The sequence below is a fragment of the Leptonychotes weddellii genome, chromosome 7 (assembly GCF_054177405.1).
Source record: "Leptonychotes weddellii isolate Sample4059 chromosome 7, ASM5417740v2, whole genome shotgun sequence".
In the NCBI taxonomy this organism is placed as follows: domain Eukaryota; kingdom Metazoa; phylum Chordata; class Mammalia; order Carnivora; family Phocidae; genus Leptonychotes; species Leptonychotes weddellii.
The window spans coordinates 39,294,933-39,314,416 of NC_138375.1; the positions used below are offsets into that span (position 1 = coordinate 39,294,933).

The 19,484-nt window shown below is 50.7% G+C and overlaps 2 protein-coding genes across 3 annotated transcripts in view; one reads left to right on the forward strand and one right to left on the reverse strand.

Moving 5' to 3' along the window:
• The window catches only part of ANXA6 (annexin A6), a 44,901-nt gene extending 30,964 nt beyond the window's left edge, over positions 1-13,937 (reverse strand). For both annotated transcript variants that reach the window (XM_031020885.2, XM_006749634.3), the window contains exons 1-3: positions 13,772-13,937; positions 4,666-4,709; positions 696-786 (exon numbers count right to left, since the gene is read on the reverse strand). In XM_031020885.2, the coding sequence (XP_030876745.1) occupies positions 696-786; positions 4,666-4,683 (109 nt within the window). In that variant the 5' untranslated portion in view covers positions 4,684-4,709; positions 13,772-13,937. The remainder of the gene's footprint in view (positions 1-695; positions 787-4,665; positions 4,710-13,771) is intronic.
• MYOZ3 (myozenin 3) overlaps positions 1-19,484 on the forward strand; it is a 381,468-nt gene that overhangs the window by 339,447 nt on the left and 22,537 nt on the right. The gene's annotated exons all lie outside the window — the stretch shown is intronic.

Below are 19,484 nucleotides of genomic sequence, written 5' to 3' on the forward strand. Positions count from 1 at the left end.
CCCCCCCAACCTGCCTCCAGGAAGCCCACCAGGGCTGCTCCCCGCAGACCTCAGCACCAGCCTTCTGTTCATCAGGCGGTGGTGTCGGTGGCGGAGGATCTATGGGGACCTGTCAAGCCCCTACTGAGAAGGATCATAGCAACCACAGTATTTGTGCTCAGAGGGCCTGTAACCCAGCCCCTCATCAGACACATAAGGAAACTGAGGCCCAGAGAGGAGCAAGGACTCATCCAAGCTTTCACAATGAGACCTGGCTTAGAAAAACCCAGGTATCCTAACACCCAAGTCAGGGTTCTTTCAACAACAAGAAAATAAAAGAGAATAATCAGCACCAAGTTCGGGGTAGTGGTTACTCCCAAGAGGAAAGCCGGGCCTGATGCTTCAGGAGGGGACCCACCAAGGAGGTTTCAACTCTATGAGGAAGCAAGTGCTATTTCTCAAGTTGGGTGGCAGGTCTGTGGGGGAAGCTTCTATTATTCCCTAGACCTTTGGGCTGGTCTGGAATATTTCATTATAAAATGATGAAAAATAATAAAAAGAGGTGACAAAAGAATGAATGAGCACATCTCAACACTTCACCCCCACCCTCACCCCCAGAAGGGCTCTGGGCTGAGCCCACATGTGGGAACACCCCCCAGCTCCAGTGAGTCCTGCTCCCTTTCCTAGGGCCTCACTGCCGGTGGCCGAGCACCCACCAAAGCCCTTCATGGCGGTATACAGGGCCTCGGCATCCTGGCTGGGGTCAAAGCCTGGGAAGTCATGAATGGAGCCACGGTACTTGGCACCCTGTGGAGAGACAAAGCAGAAGGTAAGCTGCTGACCTTAGCCTTAAACGGGGCTCCCAGCCCCAACCCCAGATCACACTCTCAACCCTGGCCATAGGCAGAGTCTAGGCTGCATTCCCTTCCCCGAAAATTAAGCCCTGACTACAGAAAGCCCAGGCAAGGGTAGGGACGACTCTCCCTGTACCTCCTGCCACGGCCTGCCCCAAGGACTGTGCCCTTTCCCTGCGGGACGGTGGCTCTGTCCAGCCCACAGCACTGCACAACCTTCCTAGGACCTGGGAGAGAGGAAAAAGCCAGGCTGAGTGCAAGGGGTAGAAATGATCCCTGCAAGAGTAACAAGAGCTCCTCATACCTTTATGGCACTTTACAGTTTACAAAGCCCTTTTGCCTCCATTAATGTGATTCCAACTTGCAGAAGCACTTAAGATGATCTGTATCACAGAAACAAAGAAACTGAGCCCAAAGAAGAAAAGCCTCTTGCCGAGGGTCCCACAGAGCCCAGATCTCTGGCCTGTTCCCCTCTGCTCTCCAGCTCCAGAAACCTTGCAGCTGCCAGCTTCTGAGGGTGAGGTTGTGGCCCAAGGGAAGCCCGGAGCCACCCTCAGACTCAGTGCCAAGACAAGATGCTGCCCTTTGGGCCCAGTAAACTGAGCTAGCAGCTGGCATCTGAGGACAAGCTGGCTGGGTCCCCAGGCTGAAAGGGAAGAGAGGCAGAGCCAGAGGATCCCAGACACTGAATCTGAGTGCACAATGGGCTGGTTCACAGAGAAGTCAGATGTGGGTCAGCTACGTGGCCCCAGAGAAGTATGGGGCCAGGAGAGTGGCCGAGAGCTGGGAGGGCTGGGGATGCGGGAGCCCAAGCACTGAGCCCACAGCATGGTGAGAGGGCACTTAGCCTAGGCCAGGCCCAATGCTAAGGGCTGAAGATTCAGGGAGAAAGAAGACCTGACCCTGTCTTTCCTGAGCTTCGGACCCAGAGGAGAAAGACAAGCACACAAATTAGCATAGAACTCACCATAAATACCCTAAGACAGAGGCAGAGTAATTTGGGAAAAAAGGGGAGGCCAATTCCAGCAAGGGGAGGGAACCAGGAAAGGCTCTGTGCACGGATTGGGGGCAGCCTACATACATGGTGCCTTAAAGGAGTGAGAAGCAAACGCAAAAATGAGCCTCCAACCATCTCCTGCGTCCCCCGCTGCCCACACTGAAAGACCTGGCCAGACGTGTGGCTGACTCCTTGGTTTATGTTTGCAGTTGCTGTTCCTCTGAGGTATGCATGCGTGGGTGCAGGGCTGCTATTTAAAGTTCTGACATGGCGGGTGACCAGAAAGGGACATGGCCCTCTTCCCGCCATCCGTGAGTCCCCTGCAACCTGATCACACCCCTGGGCAGAGCAGGAGAAACACACGCCAAATACCCAGACCAGAAAGAGACAGTCCCTTTAGAAAGCCCTAGGAGTGTTGGTCTTTCTCACCGACGCACCCCTGCACCCAGCAGAGCCTGGCACAAGCAAGCACCCACTGAATATCTGTTTCCTGGATGGATAGGCACATGGATGGATGAATGACTGAATATATTCTGAGCAGAACAAAGATGACTTCCTGGAGGGGAATTCTACGCTGAGTGCTAAAGGATGAGAGACAGCAGGGCCCCAAGGGCTGGGGGCAGGGGACAGAAAAGCAGAGACGGGGAAGGCTTCACACAGGAAACAGACGGTCAAGTCCTGGAGGCAAGGGCAGTGAGAACATTCGGGGAGGCAGCTCAGATGCTTCAGGGCTCAGTGCAGACGCCCCAAGTTGGCAAGTTCCAATCCAGAACATCCCTGTGAACTGAACGCCACAGAGCCATGCGTCCAGGACCTTTCTGACACCACACTATTTCTTCACATCTCTGGGCCCCAAGTTCCCCTCCTCTAGAAGGAAAGCCAGGGAGAACAGCACAATTAACACAGCAGAAATAACCGGGGGTGATCTGCGCCGGAGCAAAGAGTGAGTGACTTGTTCTGTGCATGTGTGTGTGGGGGTATGTGTGGGTTGGGAAGGGGGTGCACAAGATGCAGAATTGGGTGTTAATAATTGGAAGCAACAGATACAAACTTCAGCTCAAGAACGGAAGAAAGACCTTGCTCAAACTCCCCCGTTTCGTCTTCTGCAACCTCCTCCCTTACCCAAACCCTTGCACGCCAAGCATGCCAAATTAACCTTTGCTGCCCCTCACACACCGCGCCATCTCCTCTCTGGCCTTCTGTTCCAGCATCCCCTGCCCCTGGAGCACATCAGTCCCCTTCCTCTCCTCCGGTATTTCTCTCCAGGCACCTTTCCCAGCTTCCTTAACCTGTGTGCCCACAAAGCTCCTTTATTGCCTCCGCCAGAGCATGAGTGCCGTGGTGGGGGGGGGGTTCCAGCTCATCTCATGGGATGAGGGACCCCTAAGGCTCTGCCACTCTGGGACTCTTGCTTGCAGACTGTCTCCTGGCCCCTGGTCCATCCATGGCAACAAGAAACCATGGGTCAACCAGGCAGAAGCATGGCCGGGAGCACTGGAGCAGGATTCCAAAGATCCGTGCCCTGGGTCCTGGCCGCTCTGACCTCCCAGGATCTGCTCTGTCCACTCAGGTCATGTAGAACCCTGCAATTTGAATGCCTCCCAAGAAGTAGCTGCGGTATGACTACATATAGAAAATGGGGAACAGCAAGTTCTGCCTTGGGCCTTTGCCCATAACCACTAGCACTTTTTCCTCCTGGTAAGAGAGGCCACTTGTGCAAAGTACGATCCTCAGAGGCTGATAGGAAGGCCACAGCTGGGACTCTTTTGAGGGCTGATCCTATATCATGTGAAACACTGTGCTCTTCAAAAATTGTGAATAGATATCCTTAAGGCCCTTGTTCACTGGCAAGTCGTGAAACCTGAGGCCCAGAGAGGGTAAAGAATCTCCCAAGATCACACAGCATTTGTATTATGTCTGTGGCCAGTAGCTCTGTGACTGAAGCTGAGGAGCAAAAGGGGCCTAGTCAGACGTCCCTTGGTTTCATTCTCCCTTCCCCATCCTATCACTGCAGTGGCCGTATCTCCTTTTCTAATGCTAGCCAACAGGGGTCAGTCTCCGGTGAAGCCTGGCAGAGAAGGACACCTAGCTCTGCCCGAGGACAGAACCCGATCCTGACCACACCCAGGAGTAAAAAAGCTCCACCACACCTCAATTTCTACTGCCCAGCCAGACAGTCCTGCAGCATGAAAGACAGAGGTCTCCTAAGCAGGAAAATTTAATCCCAGATGCATGTGACAAGGGACACTTCCATGTCCAGAGCAGAGAGAATCCTCTCATGCTTTTGCCTGTCCGGCAGCCTTCTCCCTGGGGAACCACTTCTGGACCATGCAGTTCAGGTAAGACCAACTCTACCGCCTGAATCCAAGTCACCATTGGCCCAGCCAATGAGAACCAAACCTAGGACTTGCCCTGGAATCACCGGGAATAAAGTATATTGTGTCCTCCAGGCTGCCCAGGAAGCAGAATGGAAGCCTGGGGCAGCTGGTGGCTAGAGTGCCAAATGAGGGAAGAACTGCCCACGAAGGAAGCCACCCAGAGGAAGTTCAACTCACAGAGGCAGAATCCTGACAATACCATCTGGGTCCCTGGAACGAGCCAAACCTGAAGCTCTGGGCTGTTCAGTCACGTAAGCCAATACACATCTTTTCTGCTTAAAAGGTTGTGTGCTGTCATTGGGCACGTGCAACGGAAAAGGTCGTGACTTGTAACGGGAGCAAGCAAAGCCTGAGAACCTCTACTGCTCCCTTCTAGATGAAGAGCAGAGCGGGCCTAGTGACTCTAGGAGCCCACGTAAGGCAGAGCACAGTCTTCAGGAGGGGAGAGGCTCCTTACCTGTGCTGGCTTGGCCATGGTCTCAGGTTCTGCAGCAGGTAACACTGTGGAGAAGACAGACCCATGAGATCCGGTCCCCTCCATGCTTTCCCCCAATTTCCTCACCCTCCTTGCCTCCCAAGGGAAGGTATGCTCCCCCTGCTGCTTTCCAGCTGCCCCCAGCCCTTTAGGTTAAATTACACCCAGACCTGCCTCAGGGCCAGACGCATTTTCAGAAGACAATGGAGAGGGGTGCCTGGGTGGCTCAGTCGGTTGGGCGACTGCCTTCGGCTCAGGTCATGATCCTGGAGTCCCGGGATCGAGTCCCGCATCGGGCTCCCTGCTCGGCGGGGAGTCTGCTTGGTCCTCTGACCCTATCCCCTCTCATGTGTTCTCTCTCTCTCAAATAAATAAATAAAATCTTTAAAAAAAAAAAAAAAGACAATGGATAGACTGGCCTGGGTCCACTCACACCAGGATGGGAGAGGGACCTGGAACTGAGAGGGAGACAGGGCATGATCACTGACCACACAACTCCTCCAGGCCGTCCAGGGCACTTTCCCACATGTCCCACTGAATCCTCGCGGCAATCTTTCCCATCATCAGATTCTCCCTTTCCCCAGGGGAGGAAATGGAGGATGGGGAGTCAGGGAGGTTGCATCATCTACCCAAAGGCACACAGCTTAAAACGGAATTCAACAAAGTCCAGATTCCAGAGTCCAAGCTATCTGCACCAAGCATGCTCTACGTCTAAGTCACCAAGAATGGTTCCAGAAGCCAGGGCTTAACGTTCTGCAGATGAGAATGCTCAAAGGGCTCTGGGCCACCTGCTGCAAGTTATCTGAAGGGCTAGCGTTCCCATGTAAGTCAATGAGCATTTCTTGAGCACCTGCTCTGATTAGGCACTGCTCTAGGCACTGAGGGTATAGCGATCAATAAAAGAGATTTTTTAAAACTCGTTTTTCTGCAGCTTACTCTATAACGGGGAAGAATAACAAATGCATATGGCAAAAAGTAAGGAGAAAAGACAACGCTTGGTCGTCAGGGGAGAGTGACAAGCAGTAGAAGCCCAGGCCAAGTGGTCAGAGGATCATCAACCATGTGGCTACCTAGGGGTGTGCAGTCAAGGGACTCGGGCGGCTAACGCGGCAGCAGGAAATGGGGGCCGAAATGGGGGCCGGGGACCAGTGCCTGAGGCCACGGTAAAGGCTCTGGATTCTTCCCCGTGAGGACAAACAGGACAGAGGATCTTATCAAAGGAGGGTGTAGGAGACAGGGTTTAGAGGGAAGAAATCAACAAAAATGTCTTACACCTAAAAAGAAATGGAGAAAGGGCCGTCACTGGCTTGGGAAGATGGAAGAGAAGGGGGCGCGGGCCGGTGAGCACTCTCAGCAGGAAGAGCAGGAAGGCAAAAGTGGAAGTGAAGCAATTTTCCCAGGACAAGAAGGGAAAGAAGGGCCAGTGCTTTCCATTTCAGTCAGGGCTGTACCATTTGATCTTTTTAAGCCATGTCTATGTATTACTTTTTTAAAAGTAAGAATAATAAACTCTATCTGGCTTATTCAGTAAGACCTACAAGGAGCTGAACTAGAAGAGGAGAAACCAGGGCGGAAAGCTCAGTGCTTTCCAGTTCTCCACATACCCCACCACCAAAAAACAAAAACAAAACCAACACCGTAGGGGAAATCGGCCCTTCTTGACCTCAGCCCATAACCCTGCTGGAGACGGTGCGACACAGCAGGGAGAACACAGGTTTTGGAGTCAGATGGACAATCGCTTCTCGGCCTTTTGGCTAAGATCAAGTGTGGAGTCAGATGGACAGAACTGGATTCAAATACATTTTGTCACTTATTAGCTCCATGACCTCGGGCACATTGCTCATCTCTGAGTTCAAGGTCACCTCAAGTACAAAACTGGGGCTTTCCCTTTCCTGCCTTGTAGGGCTGTTGGAGGATGAGACATTAACATATGTCAAGGGCAGAGCCCAGGACGCCAGGCATTCACTGTACTGGTGGCAAGTTCTGACCGGGCTTTGTAGTGTTTGCCCGTAGCTCCAGCGCCCGATCATGAGTCCCCCAAACTGCAGTCAGCAGACAGACAGGAGGTGGGGCTGGGGGTGAAGGGCAGAGGACAGAGATCTGCCTGCAACCCCAGCAGAGCTGGAGGAAACCCTGCTGTTTCCCTGACAACCAGGGGCCCCTCTGTACAAATGTGCAACTCTTCCCAGAAAGTGGAAATTCCCCCCGCAGGGGGCGGGGAATCACATCTACCCCAGGGTCTGGCCAGGCTCCGGCTTCCCCCGCCTGGGGCATGGTGTGGGCTGGGGATGAGGGACCCCCCAAGGCGAGCACAGCAACAGGGACCAAAGGAGGCCCGGGAAGTCCCTTGGGCAGGGAGGGCTGAGGCCTGTCACCTGCACCTCCAGTCTGGAAGCGTTTTCCTTTGGCCTTGTTGCTGGAAACTTCAGCTGCTGGCTGCAGCCCAGGACCATCTGGACAAGAGCCTCTTTCCAAGGAGAGACGGCTTAGAGGAAGGGCCTCTGAGTCTTTGGGAAAATAGTCTCAGTTCAGAGAGCAGTTTACATGTGCTTCATGCGAGTGCAGGTCTCGTGTACACACAAGCTTCTTCCAGAACTAGATCTGGAGACTTCAGCTCCAATAGCCCCTCCTCTGTGGGCTCAGGGAAGCTCAGGAGGTAATCACAGCAGTGCCGTTTACCTGGCTTTGCAAGGGTCTCTGCTCCCTCCCAGAGCAACCCAGACCCTACCTCTCAAATTGGCTGAATAAATGTTTTATATACAATGTTTCAGAATCCCAGAGGGCTCTTAACCATCCACTACATCAGGCCCCTCATTTTCTGGGTGAGGTAAAGACATCTCAGGGAGAATAAGTGACTTGCCAAGGCCCAGACCATGGACAGTATCTGTGCCTCCGAGCCCCAGGTCAAAAGCCCCCACACAACCATGGACTCTGGCTGCAACAGGAGATTAGGAAGAGGCCAAAGAAAAAGACCTAGGTCTGGTTCCCAATCTGTCTGTAACCTCAGACAAGTCAGGTTCCCTCTCTGGACCTCAGTTTCTTCATCTATAAGATGGGGATAATATCACTCTCTCTTTGGGAAAATCCAGAGTGGATGAGAAAGGTTTTTATAGATTCCAACCATGGATTTTCACAGCAGAATCTCAGAATATCAGTCCCAGGAGGGGTCTTCCCCAAATCTCCCCCTTATCCAATATGCAAGTTTTATCATCCTGGCTGAAACAGCTTCTCAAGACTGGCAGGTGTGGCCACTCTAAACCTGTGCCTCTCTCCTCCGAGGAACCCTGAACCTCTTCTGACCTGGATATCCATGAGGGTTCATCCCGGCTGATCATTCCAGAAATCCATTCTAGGGTAGAGTCTCCTAGTGGCTTTGGGCTACTGTGGCCAGCCCCTGCCTTAGTTCTTTAGCCCACAAGCAATCATGTTTCCTTCCTTTCCCTCTGGGACCTCCAGATTGATTCCAGGAGGAACGCTCTGGGGGAGAGAACCACCACTTGTGGCTTGCTGCTGACCAAGTACAAGAGTTGGGGAAACCAAGAACTGGACAGGGGAAGGGTCTTGTCCAACTCATGTAAGAGGCATGGGCTTTGAGGTCGGGCCTAGCTGTGAGTCACAGCTCTGCCCCCTCACCCCCGTTTGTGATTTAGGTAAATTACCTTCACTGAATCTCAATTTCCACATCTGCAAAATGCACATAAAAATTATCTCCAAGTACTGATAAACAAATGAAACAGCAGATGAAGAGCCCTAAGTAAGCCCAGTGCCTATTACGGAGTAAAGGCTCAAGAAATGAAAGCTTTTATTATGATAAACCCAAACGTTTACAAGGGAGGCAGCCTGGCATCATAATAAAGAATGCAGGCTTTGCAGTCCTGGCCTGAGTTCAAATTCAGACATTCCAGAAAATTCCTAGTTCGTGACCTAGGGCAAGTTCTGTCATTTCTCTCTGACTCAGTGTCTTCATCTAGGAATTGCTAATCCTAAGGTTTTCTGTGAAAATTCAATGGGCTAATGCAGGTAAAATACTCAGCATGGCCAGAAAACATTAAATGTCTAATAAGTGGTGGCTTCTGTCATCCCAGTCACCGTTAGTGGGGTACTGGGCACAATGAGCCATCGGGGTGCAGAACAAAAATATAACAACTTTCTAACTTTTTTTTTTTTTTACCTTGTCCTTTTCTGTTGCATGTGTGATGCGTATCAAGTTACAGACACATGTTAGGGGTTCAGGCTGACAGGTGAGCACAATCAGGAGTCTGGCATCACGGAATGAAGCAGACGGAGGAGAGAGGGGATATCAGACGCAACAGAAACACCAGCCTAAGAAAAAGCATTTCTGTCCTCTAAAGCTATCTTGCATGCTTTGGAGGAATAGAGCGTGCTTTTAGGGTGGGAGGAGATGCTGAGTGTAAGGGGGTGAAACCAGATATGTGTGGGGAAGGCAATTGGAGAAAAATAAAAAAATAACATGGAAGGTCATGCAAAAACTCACCCAGACCTCTGTGCTGCAGGAGAGCCCAGGGGACTCTAACTTGAGCTGAGTCACTGCTTGCCCACGTGATCCCAGTGACCCCCCCCCTTCAACGTAGGCCCTTGCAGCTCAGCTTTCAAGGCCCACGACATCCTTCCTGATTTATCTGCCTTCTCCTCTTTCCTCTTCACCCCCACCCCCAAACCAAGAACCTCTTCCACCACCATTTTCTATCCAGCCTTCGAGCATCAAAACCAGTGCTTTTCGATTCTGGCTTCATTAATCCCACCTGGGGAGTTTTTCCAATTTACCGAAGCGTAAGATCAACCCTCCGAGATTCTGATTCATCAGTTCTGGGGTGAGGCCTGAGCTTTGGTAATTTTTAAAAATTTTTCTAGGTGATTCTCCCAACTCTTCCAGGAAGCCAAAAGGGATTTCTCTCTCCTCTGAAGCCCCACAGTACTCAGAAACCACCTTACATTTGACTGGCTTGGATTCAACCATTGCGGATTTACCATTCCTCGAGTAGATGGAGGCTGCCTGCCTCCAGGTATTCTAGGAAAAAAAAATCTCTACTTCCAACTCTCCAGGTTATGATTCCAGTCTGTCTGAGCAATTTTACAGCTCAGTAATTTGTAGGTAAATGGTGGTAATGTAAAATAATTCTTACAGACATGCTCATACTGTTCTATTTGGTGACAGCCCAATTAATCTCCCTCCCCTTTGACCAGAAAAACCAGTCTGCCTCCATTTGCACATTCCTTTTAATAAAAGTGTCTACTTATTCTCTTTCAAGCTGGCCATAACATCTACCTGTCCGGTCATTAGTAGGTGAGTAGAATCAAATCTTTGGCACATGATCATTTTTCTATCTTTTGAATCATAACTTTACTGTCTTTCTTAAAAATTACTGTGTCTGCTTCTTTGCTGCTCCCATGACCACAGGGTGGCTTATAAGGATTATTGGGTGAAACACTGAGTTGTTTTAATGCCTCTTTAGTGACCCCCCTGGAGGGGGGGAAATCACATAATAAAAGAACATCCAGCCTAGGGGTCTTCAAAGTGTGCTTTATTCCTCATTATATAGCCAGGAGAGGAAATAACTTGAGGGGTTAAGTATAATTTGTCCAATGTGATAAAGAAAATTAGTGATTAAACAGGAGCTCATTTTTCAAAAAAGTATTTACTGAGCATGTCCGTTGGTAGGAGATAGGGGAGGAATAAAAAATGAGACACACGAGTCTCCCACCCACACAAAGCTGGCAATCTACTGCCGTAATCTGTCATTGCTTTGATCCTATGTACCACCAGTAACCAAGGAAAAAAAATGGAGTATTCATCATGATAAAAATATATTTTATAAGCATGAGATTAAAAGCATATGTAATAAGAGGCCTAATAGTTTCTTCCAGAAAATCATCTTAGTGCCTCCCAGGATGTGTGCACCGGATTTCAGAGGCCCCTGGCCTATAAGGTCATGATCCTTCCCCGCCCCCAGCCCGCAGGAAGACACCAGGACCAGCCCCACCGTCCTCCAGGAGCTAGCCTCTGATGAAGCCCAGGTAAATGCCATTCCTGGCCCTGTGCCTGGGCACACGCCCCCCCTCCAGCTCCAGACACTCGGGTTTCTTAGAGAGCAGTGTCTTTCCCTCTCCTGACCCAGAACCATTGATCTCTGGGCTGGGCAAGGCCCCAGGAGATCATCAGGCTGCCCCAGGCTTGGAACTGGATGGGCCCGGGTTTGAATCCCAGCTCAGGTCACTTTTGTGAGGCAGACAAGCGTCGTGTCTAACAGGACAGAGGCTGCAGCCACCCTGCCTGGGACTGAAGCCTGACCTGCTCTTTAGGAGCTGTGTGGCCTTGGGCAAGTACTTAACCTCATATGTAAAACAGGATAAAAATAGCACCTATCTCAGAGGAGTCGTGGTGAGGATGAAAAGAAGACACACCTAGAGCTTAGACGTGGCCTTGACACACAGGAAAGACATGGGCATTTAGTAGTATTTCTCCCCTAAACTTCTGAGGGCTGACTTTCCACATCTGCAAAATGGGCATGGTAGCAGCATCCAATCTGCCAAGGGTTCAGCCAGGGCCTGGCAAGTTGGAAGGTTTGGTAAGTAACGGAGGTTATGATTTAATTATTATTTAAGAGGTACCAGGACACCCGTTTTACAGATGAGGAACCTGAGGCTCAGGGCACCACACCCTTTCCACGATTACAGCAGCAGCACCGGCCTCTCTGTGCACAAGTACCAGCCTCGTCTTCCTTTGACAGGTGCGCAGTCTGAGGCTCAAAGAACCAGAAGACAGTCCTTCCTCCTTAGCCAGTCTCTGTGGGAGCTTCTCAATTCCAGGAAGAAAGGAAATGCAGTGTGGCCAGGATTCCAAGCCAAGAAGTTTATAAGCATAAAGGATCCCCCCCTCCCCCCTGCAAGACTTCCTCTCCTCTGTTGCGGGGGCGGCAGGGGTGCAGATAAGACCCGGACTTGCATACTCAGGAATCAGGGTACAGACCACATCCTGCACTTTGTCCCCACCCAGGAAGTACCTTGGTGAAGCTGGGTGGGGTGAGGCTAAGTGATACCCCTGGGCCTCCCCAGAAAATCCTAGAATAATGCAACATCAACAGTCATGGAGCCCCAACCCACTTTACCAGCTGGGTGCCCTGGGCACATCTCTTGCCCCTCTAGGGAGGAAGGAACTAAGGCCTAGAGGGGTAGGTGTGCCCAGGGGCCCTGGCTACTCAGAGGCAGGGCAGAGCCTGGGGCCGGGGCTGGAGCCTGGTGGCCCAAGGCTCCTCCTGGGTGCTGCAGTGCAGATGCTCCAGACGCTGGCAGCGCCCCAACACTGCAGAGCGTCCCCCACCCCTTCCCGGGGTCAGCTCCGATAGGCAAGGCCCTGCACTTCCCAAGGACAGCCCCCTCTCTGCACACTGGTATCCACATTCTGCCCCAGCAAGAGCTATGGCCCTAACCCAGAAACCGCAAATATTTTCTGAATCCAAGCAGCCAGTACCTTGGGAACGAAGGGTGGAAGGCAAAGGAAGATGGATGAGTGACTGTCACAGCTGCAGAGGGGGATGCAGGCCTGGGCCTCCCTCCCCAGCCCCACCCAACTCTCAGAATCCTAAGTCCTTCGAACAGTTGAATCCTAGAATACCAGCGCTGGAAGTGGCAGCCGGTTTAGCAGCCTTTGCTACTGATGGTTAATGAAGGTCCAGGCAGGGAAGGACCTTGCCCCAGGACCCCTCCAGGACCTGGAACGGTAACCCTGCTTTCCACAGACTCCCAGGCCAGTGCCCTCTGCCTGGCACAGGACCTGCCAGCCAGAAGGGCAGGGTTTTTACGGGAGCTGCAGCTGGAACGGTCATTCACCTGGAAGGGCAAAGCAGGACAGGATATCCCTTCAGGGTCGGTGGGGCCAGCAATTTCAGGTGTGCTTTGGGTGCGGCAGGAGGGGGAAGTGAGTGAAAAGGGCAGACTGAGGAAACCAGAATCCTTTCACCAACCCCGGAGCCATATGTCCAAATTTGGAATTGTCAGAAAGACCCGCGGGGGTTTAGAGAAAGGGAGGGGTAGGAAGGAAGCAAAGGCAGGATTCTCTTCCCAAAGGACCCCTCCCCTCCCCTCACAGGGCCTACAAGGGTAGCCCAGGCTTCCCAAGCCTGCAATCAAGACTTCCCAAACTTGAAATGATTCCTTGCAGCTGACAAATAAATCAATTTTAAGGGCAGCCATCATTTCCACGGAGAGGGGCTGGGTTTATCAGCTCTGGACTTGGAAGAGTAAGCTGAGACTCGGAGAGGGAAAGCTACTGATTCAAGGTCACACTGCAAGTCGATGGTGGAACTGGGATTGGATTCAGGGTATTTCAGTCCCATGCTGGTATTCTGGGAGTTATCTGAAGACCTAAGTTTTGGGAAGGCCTAAACTGGGCTTCCGGAGAGCAGGAAGAAGGGTGGGGCGTCTGCCCTTAGGGCCCAGCTGCTTTCAAGTCTCCTTCAGGCCAGCGGTGGTCCAAAGGGGACGGGAGGGTCCCTCGGGTGTGAACCAGCCAGTTCCCCACGGGTCTGCACACCGAGAGCCCTCCCCCGCAACAACACACACAAACCACTTCACAGGCGGCTGGAGGGTCTGCCTCTTCCTGCAGCCTCAGTCTTTGGCCTCAGCCACACCCTTCCCTGCGGGTCCTTAGACCCCCGTCCTGCTGCCCCCAACCCCAGGTCTTCTAAGTCTCTCCAGCCCCCGACCCCTCCCAAAGCACGGCCAGCATCCTGCGCTGCCTCCGCCCCGAGAGCCCCTGGCCCCTAGACTACACCCGCCGCAGAGTCCGGCCCCCCTCCCCTCCCCTGTTCCCCTCCCATCCCCCAGCCTTCGCTTCTGCGCCCGCCACCCTAGATTTTTGTTCCACTGCGCTCCCCCAGACACATTCAGCCCGCGACCCTCTCGGGTTCCCGCCCCCGCGGCCCCCCACCTGCCCGCGCCCCGCCCCGGAGCCCCGCGGGAGGCACGGGTCAGCGATGACTGGGCGTTTATCGCTCGTCCCCGCGTCCCTGCAGCCCTCGGGGGGTGGGGGGGGCTGATGCGATCCCCTCTCCGGCCGCAACGCACTCACCGCGCGGCGGAGGCTTCCTGTCGCGACCGGGCAGACGCACGCGCGGACGCGGAGCTCGCGGCGTGGGAGCCCGTTAGCCGAGCAGAAGCAGCCGTCGCAGCGCGGGGCGGACCTGGAGGACAGCTGGCGGCTCCGGGGCCGGACACGTGGCGCGCAGAGGCCAATCGGGCTCGCCCCGCCTTCCCTCCTCCATCCCCACCCCCCAAGTTCATTCGCTCCTGGAATCTTAGAATGTCACCGGCCGAGAAGGGCCCCGCCAGGAGAACCTACGTCAGTGCTCAGACCCCGGCCGGGACCTAAAGAAGGCAGGGGGATTTGGCCAAGGACACATGGCCACTCAGAGCCAGAAGTCAGGGCTTCCAAGTCCCTGATCTGGACATTTCCCCCCAAATTCCTACCACTCGCCAAAGCTTTGTTGAGAAACAGAACATTGAGGCTTGACAAAATTGAGGCCAACCACTTTATCTGCCTGATCAGATTACATTCCTCAATAGCCCCACGAGGCTGGTGACATTACTCACCCACTTTGCGGAGCAGGAGAGCCCAGAGACGTCCAGTTATTTGACCAATGTGGCACAGCTAGTAAGTTGTGGAGCTGGGATTCGAACCTGGTCTAGTGACTCCAAAGGGATGCTTATTCGAGCTTGGCTCTGGGGAGTGCATAGTTCAGAGGAAAGGCAAAGAGACCAGCAGTTAAAATCTAGGGCTGTGTGGAAAATGCTAGAACACAGAAAATGATAAACTATTTGGGAATCCAGAGGAAACAGAATGATTGTCCCCCAGGGTATTTGTTAAGACTTCCTGGAGGAGGTAGTCCAGCAGCAAAGGTGGGTAGTATCTCCCATCCCCTACACCACCTTAGAAGTTCTGCTTTGGTGAAAAGATAGACCTATGGCAACCCTGGGCTGCCATTCACCTGCTTAGTTTGCATGGGCAAGACACTTAACTGCTTTGATTATCAACTTGCTCATTCAAAAGATAGCGATAATCAAAGCTTTTTCCAAGGGTTGTCCTCAATCCGTCACTAGTTCAGAGTCCTCTAAGCATCCCACAAGGAGACCTGGTTGGAAAGTATGTCCTTTCATCTATTTGTAGGGGCCAAGGCAGGCTGCTCCAAGATAGACCACTTTGGCATGAAGATTATTTTGAGTTAAAACCAGATTCAGGAAGAGCTCTTTACCTCCCCCTCAACTGCCTAAATTTACATAGGAAAGAGCCTGTACCAAGAAGAGAACTCCTTTTAAAAGATTTATTTGTTTGAGAGAGAGAGAGAGAGAGAGAGTGCGTGCTTGCAGAGTGGGAGGAAGAGCAGAGGGAGAGGGAGAGAATCCTTGAGCAGACCCCCCCACTGAGGTGGAGACCAACAGGGGGCCAATCCCAGGACCCCAAGATCATGATCTGAGCCAAAATCAAGAGTTGAATGCTCAGAAGCACCTGGGTGGCTCAGTCGGTTAAGTGTCTGCCTTCAGCTCAGGTCGTGACCCAGGGTCCTGGGATCAAGCCCCTCATCGGGCTCCCTCCTCAGTGGGGAGCCTGCTTCTCCCTCTCCCTCTGCTGCTCCCCCTGCTTGTGCTCTCTCTCTCTCTCTGTCAAATAAATAAAATTTTTTTTTTTAAAAAAAGAGTTGGGTGCTCAACCGACTGAGCCACCCAGGCACCCAAGAAGAGAACTTTTAACAAGACATTCCAATTTACCTAAGAAACTTATCTTCATAACAGGGCAAACTTTATTTTCCAGACATCTCTCACCTTCCTGCTAATGGTCTTCCTCAGATCCCTACCCACCTCCCTAGCTTATATAAGTGTCATGTTGCCTCAACGTCTAGAATTTCCATGTCTGTATGGATTCCCCTTACGTATGAAACTAAATTTGATTTTCTCCTGTTAATCTGTTTCATATCAATTTGATTCTTAATCCAGCTAGAAGGATCTTGAAGGGCTGAGGAATTTTTTCCTCCCCAACATATTCATTCCCCCAACAAAATGTATTGAGTCCTGGCTGCATGCCAGGCACTGAGCTGGGAGACTGAAGTGAACACATAGGAAGTGGGGCCCTGACCTATCCACATGGAGCATTCACTCTCACAGAAGACAGATGGTTAGGTCATTGTTACAATAAAGTTTGGAGAGTGGTAATCTATAAACTATAAAGTGCAAAGCTAGCCCACAGCAGATGAACCCAGCCCAACCTGGGCATCTAAATGAGAGTGATGTTAAGTTGTGACCAGAAGGATGAATGGAATCTAGCAGGAGGCTAAGAAAAAATTAACATAATTACCTTATGATGAGATCTGTTCAAAATAAAACCGCTGGCCCAAAACAGTGTCACTGAGACTGAATTCACAAACCGTGGCCTGGGGATTAATACCTAATCTGTTTCAACCTCCCCCAGAAATGTAGTCTTAACCGGTCAATCAGGAATTTTTCAATCAGTGCCAGTGAATCTGCCGTTGGGGCCCTCCAGAGAAAGATGAGATAATTTGCAGGGTAAGACCCCTTGCTCAATGAGAGGGGGAGATTTGAACAACAACGTGGAAGAGGTAAGGAAGATAGCCGAGCTGTAGGAAGAGTCTCTCAGCCAGAGGAAACAGCTGGAGCAAATGCTTGGAGGCAGGAGTAGGCCTGGAATGTTCCAGGAAGAGCAAGGAGGCCAGTGTGGCTGGAGTGGAGTGAGGGGGAGGGAGAGTACAGGGAGAACAGAGATAAGGAGGGACCAAATCAAATGGGGGTGGGGGAGGGGGCTTGTGGGTCCTTGTAAGGACTTAGTCTTTTACTCTGAGGCATCTGGGGAGCTGTTGCAGAGTGCTGAGTAGAGGGGGGACATGACATTTATTTTCTTCTTTCTTTGGGAGTAAAATTCATGCAACATAAAATTAACCATTTTAAAGTGAACAATTTTGTGACATTTAGTACATTCACATTCTTATCTAACCACCACCTCTGCATAGTTCCAAACCGGTTTCATTCCCCTAAAAGAAAACCCGAACACGTTAAGCAATTACTCTCCATTCTCCCCTCCCCCAGCCCCTGGAAACCACCAATTTGCTTTCTGCCTTCATGGATTTGTCTATTCTGAACGTGTCATACAAATGAAATGGTACTATGTGTGGCCTTTCGTGTCTGGCTCCTTTCACTTCACATAGTTGTATTAGGGTTCTCCAGAGAAACAGAACCAACAGGGTATATAGAAATAGATATAGGAGGAGATTTATTATAGGAATTGGCTCAGGCAGTTTATGGAGGCTGAGAAGTCCCATAATCTGCTGTCTGCAAATTGGAGAACGAGGAGGGCCAGTGGTGTGATTCTGCTGGAATCTGCAGGCCTGAGAATAGGGGAGGTGGGGGTGTGAGGGCAGGAAGATATACATCCCAGCTCAAGAAGAGAGAGAGCTGAATTCACCCTTTCTTTGCCATTTGTTCCATTTGGCCCTCGATGGATTGCATGATGCCTGACCACATTGATGAGGGCAGTTCCTTAGTCTACTGGACCCCAATGCTAATCTCTCAGTGAATCAAATGCTAACCATCATGGACACACCCAGACAGGATGTTTTATCAGCTCTCTGGGCATCCCTTAGCCCAGTCAAGATGACATGTAAGATTAACCATCATGACAATGGTCTTGAAGTTCCTCTGTGTTGACACATATGTCCGTAGTTTATTCTTTTTATGGCTGAATAATATTTTATTGTACATATATATCATCTTTTGCTTATCCATTCATCAGCTGATGGACATTTAGGTTGTTTCCTCTTTTTGGCCATTGTGAACAGTGCTGCTATCAACATTTGTGTACAAATACTGGTGTGAGAACTTGTTTTCTTTTTTTTTTTTTTTAAAGATTTTATTTTATTTATTTGACAGAGAGAGAGAGAGACAGCTAGAGAGGGAACACAAGCAGGGGGAGTGGGAGAGGGAGAAGCAGGCTCCCGGCCAAGCAGAGAGCCTGATGCGGGGCTCGATCCCAGGACCCTGGGATCATGACCTGAGCCGAAGGCAGACGCTTAACGACTGAACCACCCAGGTGCCCCGAGAACTTGTTTTCAATTCTCTTCCATATTTACTAAGAGTGGAATTGCTAGTCTGTATGGTAATTCTATATTTAACTGTTTGAGGAACTGCTGAGCTGTTTCCATCAGCAATGCACAGGGTTCTCCATGTCCTTGCCAACACTTTGTGATTTTCCGTTTTTTATTTTTTGTTTTTAATGCCATCCTAGTCAGTGTGAAATGTTATCTTGTGATTTTGTGTTCTGTTTTTATAATTGAAGTGTAGCTGAATCTTTTCTTTTCTTTTCTTTTGGTATCTCCTGATTTTGATTTGCATTCCTCTAATGACTAATGATGTTGAACACCTTTCCATGTGCTTATTGGCCATTTGTACATACATCCTCTCTGAAGAAATGTCCTTCACCCATTCAAGTTATTCAAGTTCTTTACCCATTGTAGTTTTTTTTTTCCTGTGCTCATCTTTAAATTGGGTTGTCCTTTTGTTGTTGAGTTGTAAGAGCTCTTTATATATTGTGGAGATGATATATTTCTGTGTAAAGAATACTGAATACTAACGGGGGGCAAGCGTAGGAGCTGGAGATCTGGTAGGAGGCTTTTGGAGTAATCTGGGTGAGAGATGCTGGTGGCTCAGCCAGAGTGGCATAAATGGAGTCAGTGAGAAGTGGTTAGAGACTGGATATACTTCAAGGTAAAATTAACATGATTTCTGGAAGGATTGGATATAAGATGAGAGACAGAGAGGGGAGCCCTCTTCAAGGGCTTCAAGGATCTTGGCCTGACCCACTAGAAGGATGGAGTTACTATGAACTGCAATGAACAAAATTGCAGGAGGACAAATTTGGGGCGTGAAAGTGGGAAAAAACTGACTTCCGTTTTTTTTTTTTAAAAGATTTATTTATTTATTTGAGAGAGCGAGAATGAGAGAGAGTACATGAGAAGGGGGAGGGTCAGAGGGAGAAGCAGGCTTCCCGCCGAGCAGGGAGCCCGATGCGGGACTCGATCCAGGGACTCCAGGATCATGACCTGAGCCGAAGGCAGTCGCTTAACCAACTGAGCCACCCAGGCGCCCCTGACTTCTGTTTTTGATCAGTTTGTTTAAGATTTCTATTAGATATCCAAGGGGAGAGGTCAAAGAGGCAGTTGTATAGACAAATCTGGCATTCAAGAAAGAGATCAGGGCTAGGGATACAGATTTGAAAGTCACATGCATAGAACTACTGTTCAAGGCCAAAGAAAGCTACGAGCTCATCAAAGGAGAAGAGAACCAAGGGTCACTCCTACATTAAGAATCAGAAAGGGGGCACCTGTGTGGCTCAGTCAGTTAGGCATCCGACTCTTGGTCTCAGCTCAGGTCTTGATCTCAGGGTCATGAGTTCAAGCCCCACGTTGGGTTCTGTGCTGGGCAAGGAGCCTACTTAAAAAAAAAAAAAAAAGAATCAGAGAGAAAAGGGGTGCCTGGCTGATTCAGTTGGAAGAGCATGCGACTCTTGACCTTGGGGTGATGAGTTTGAGCCCCATGTTGGGTGTAAAAATTACTTAAATAAATAAAAAACTTAAAAAAGGAAAAAGAATCAGAAAGAGGAGAAGAACCCAGCACAGGCGACTGGGAAAGGACTTGCAGTGAGGTGCAAGGAAACCCAAGAGTGTGGTGTTTTGGAAACCAAGTGGAAAAAAGTGTTTGAAGGAGGAAGGAGTGGTCAGTTG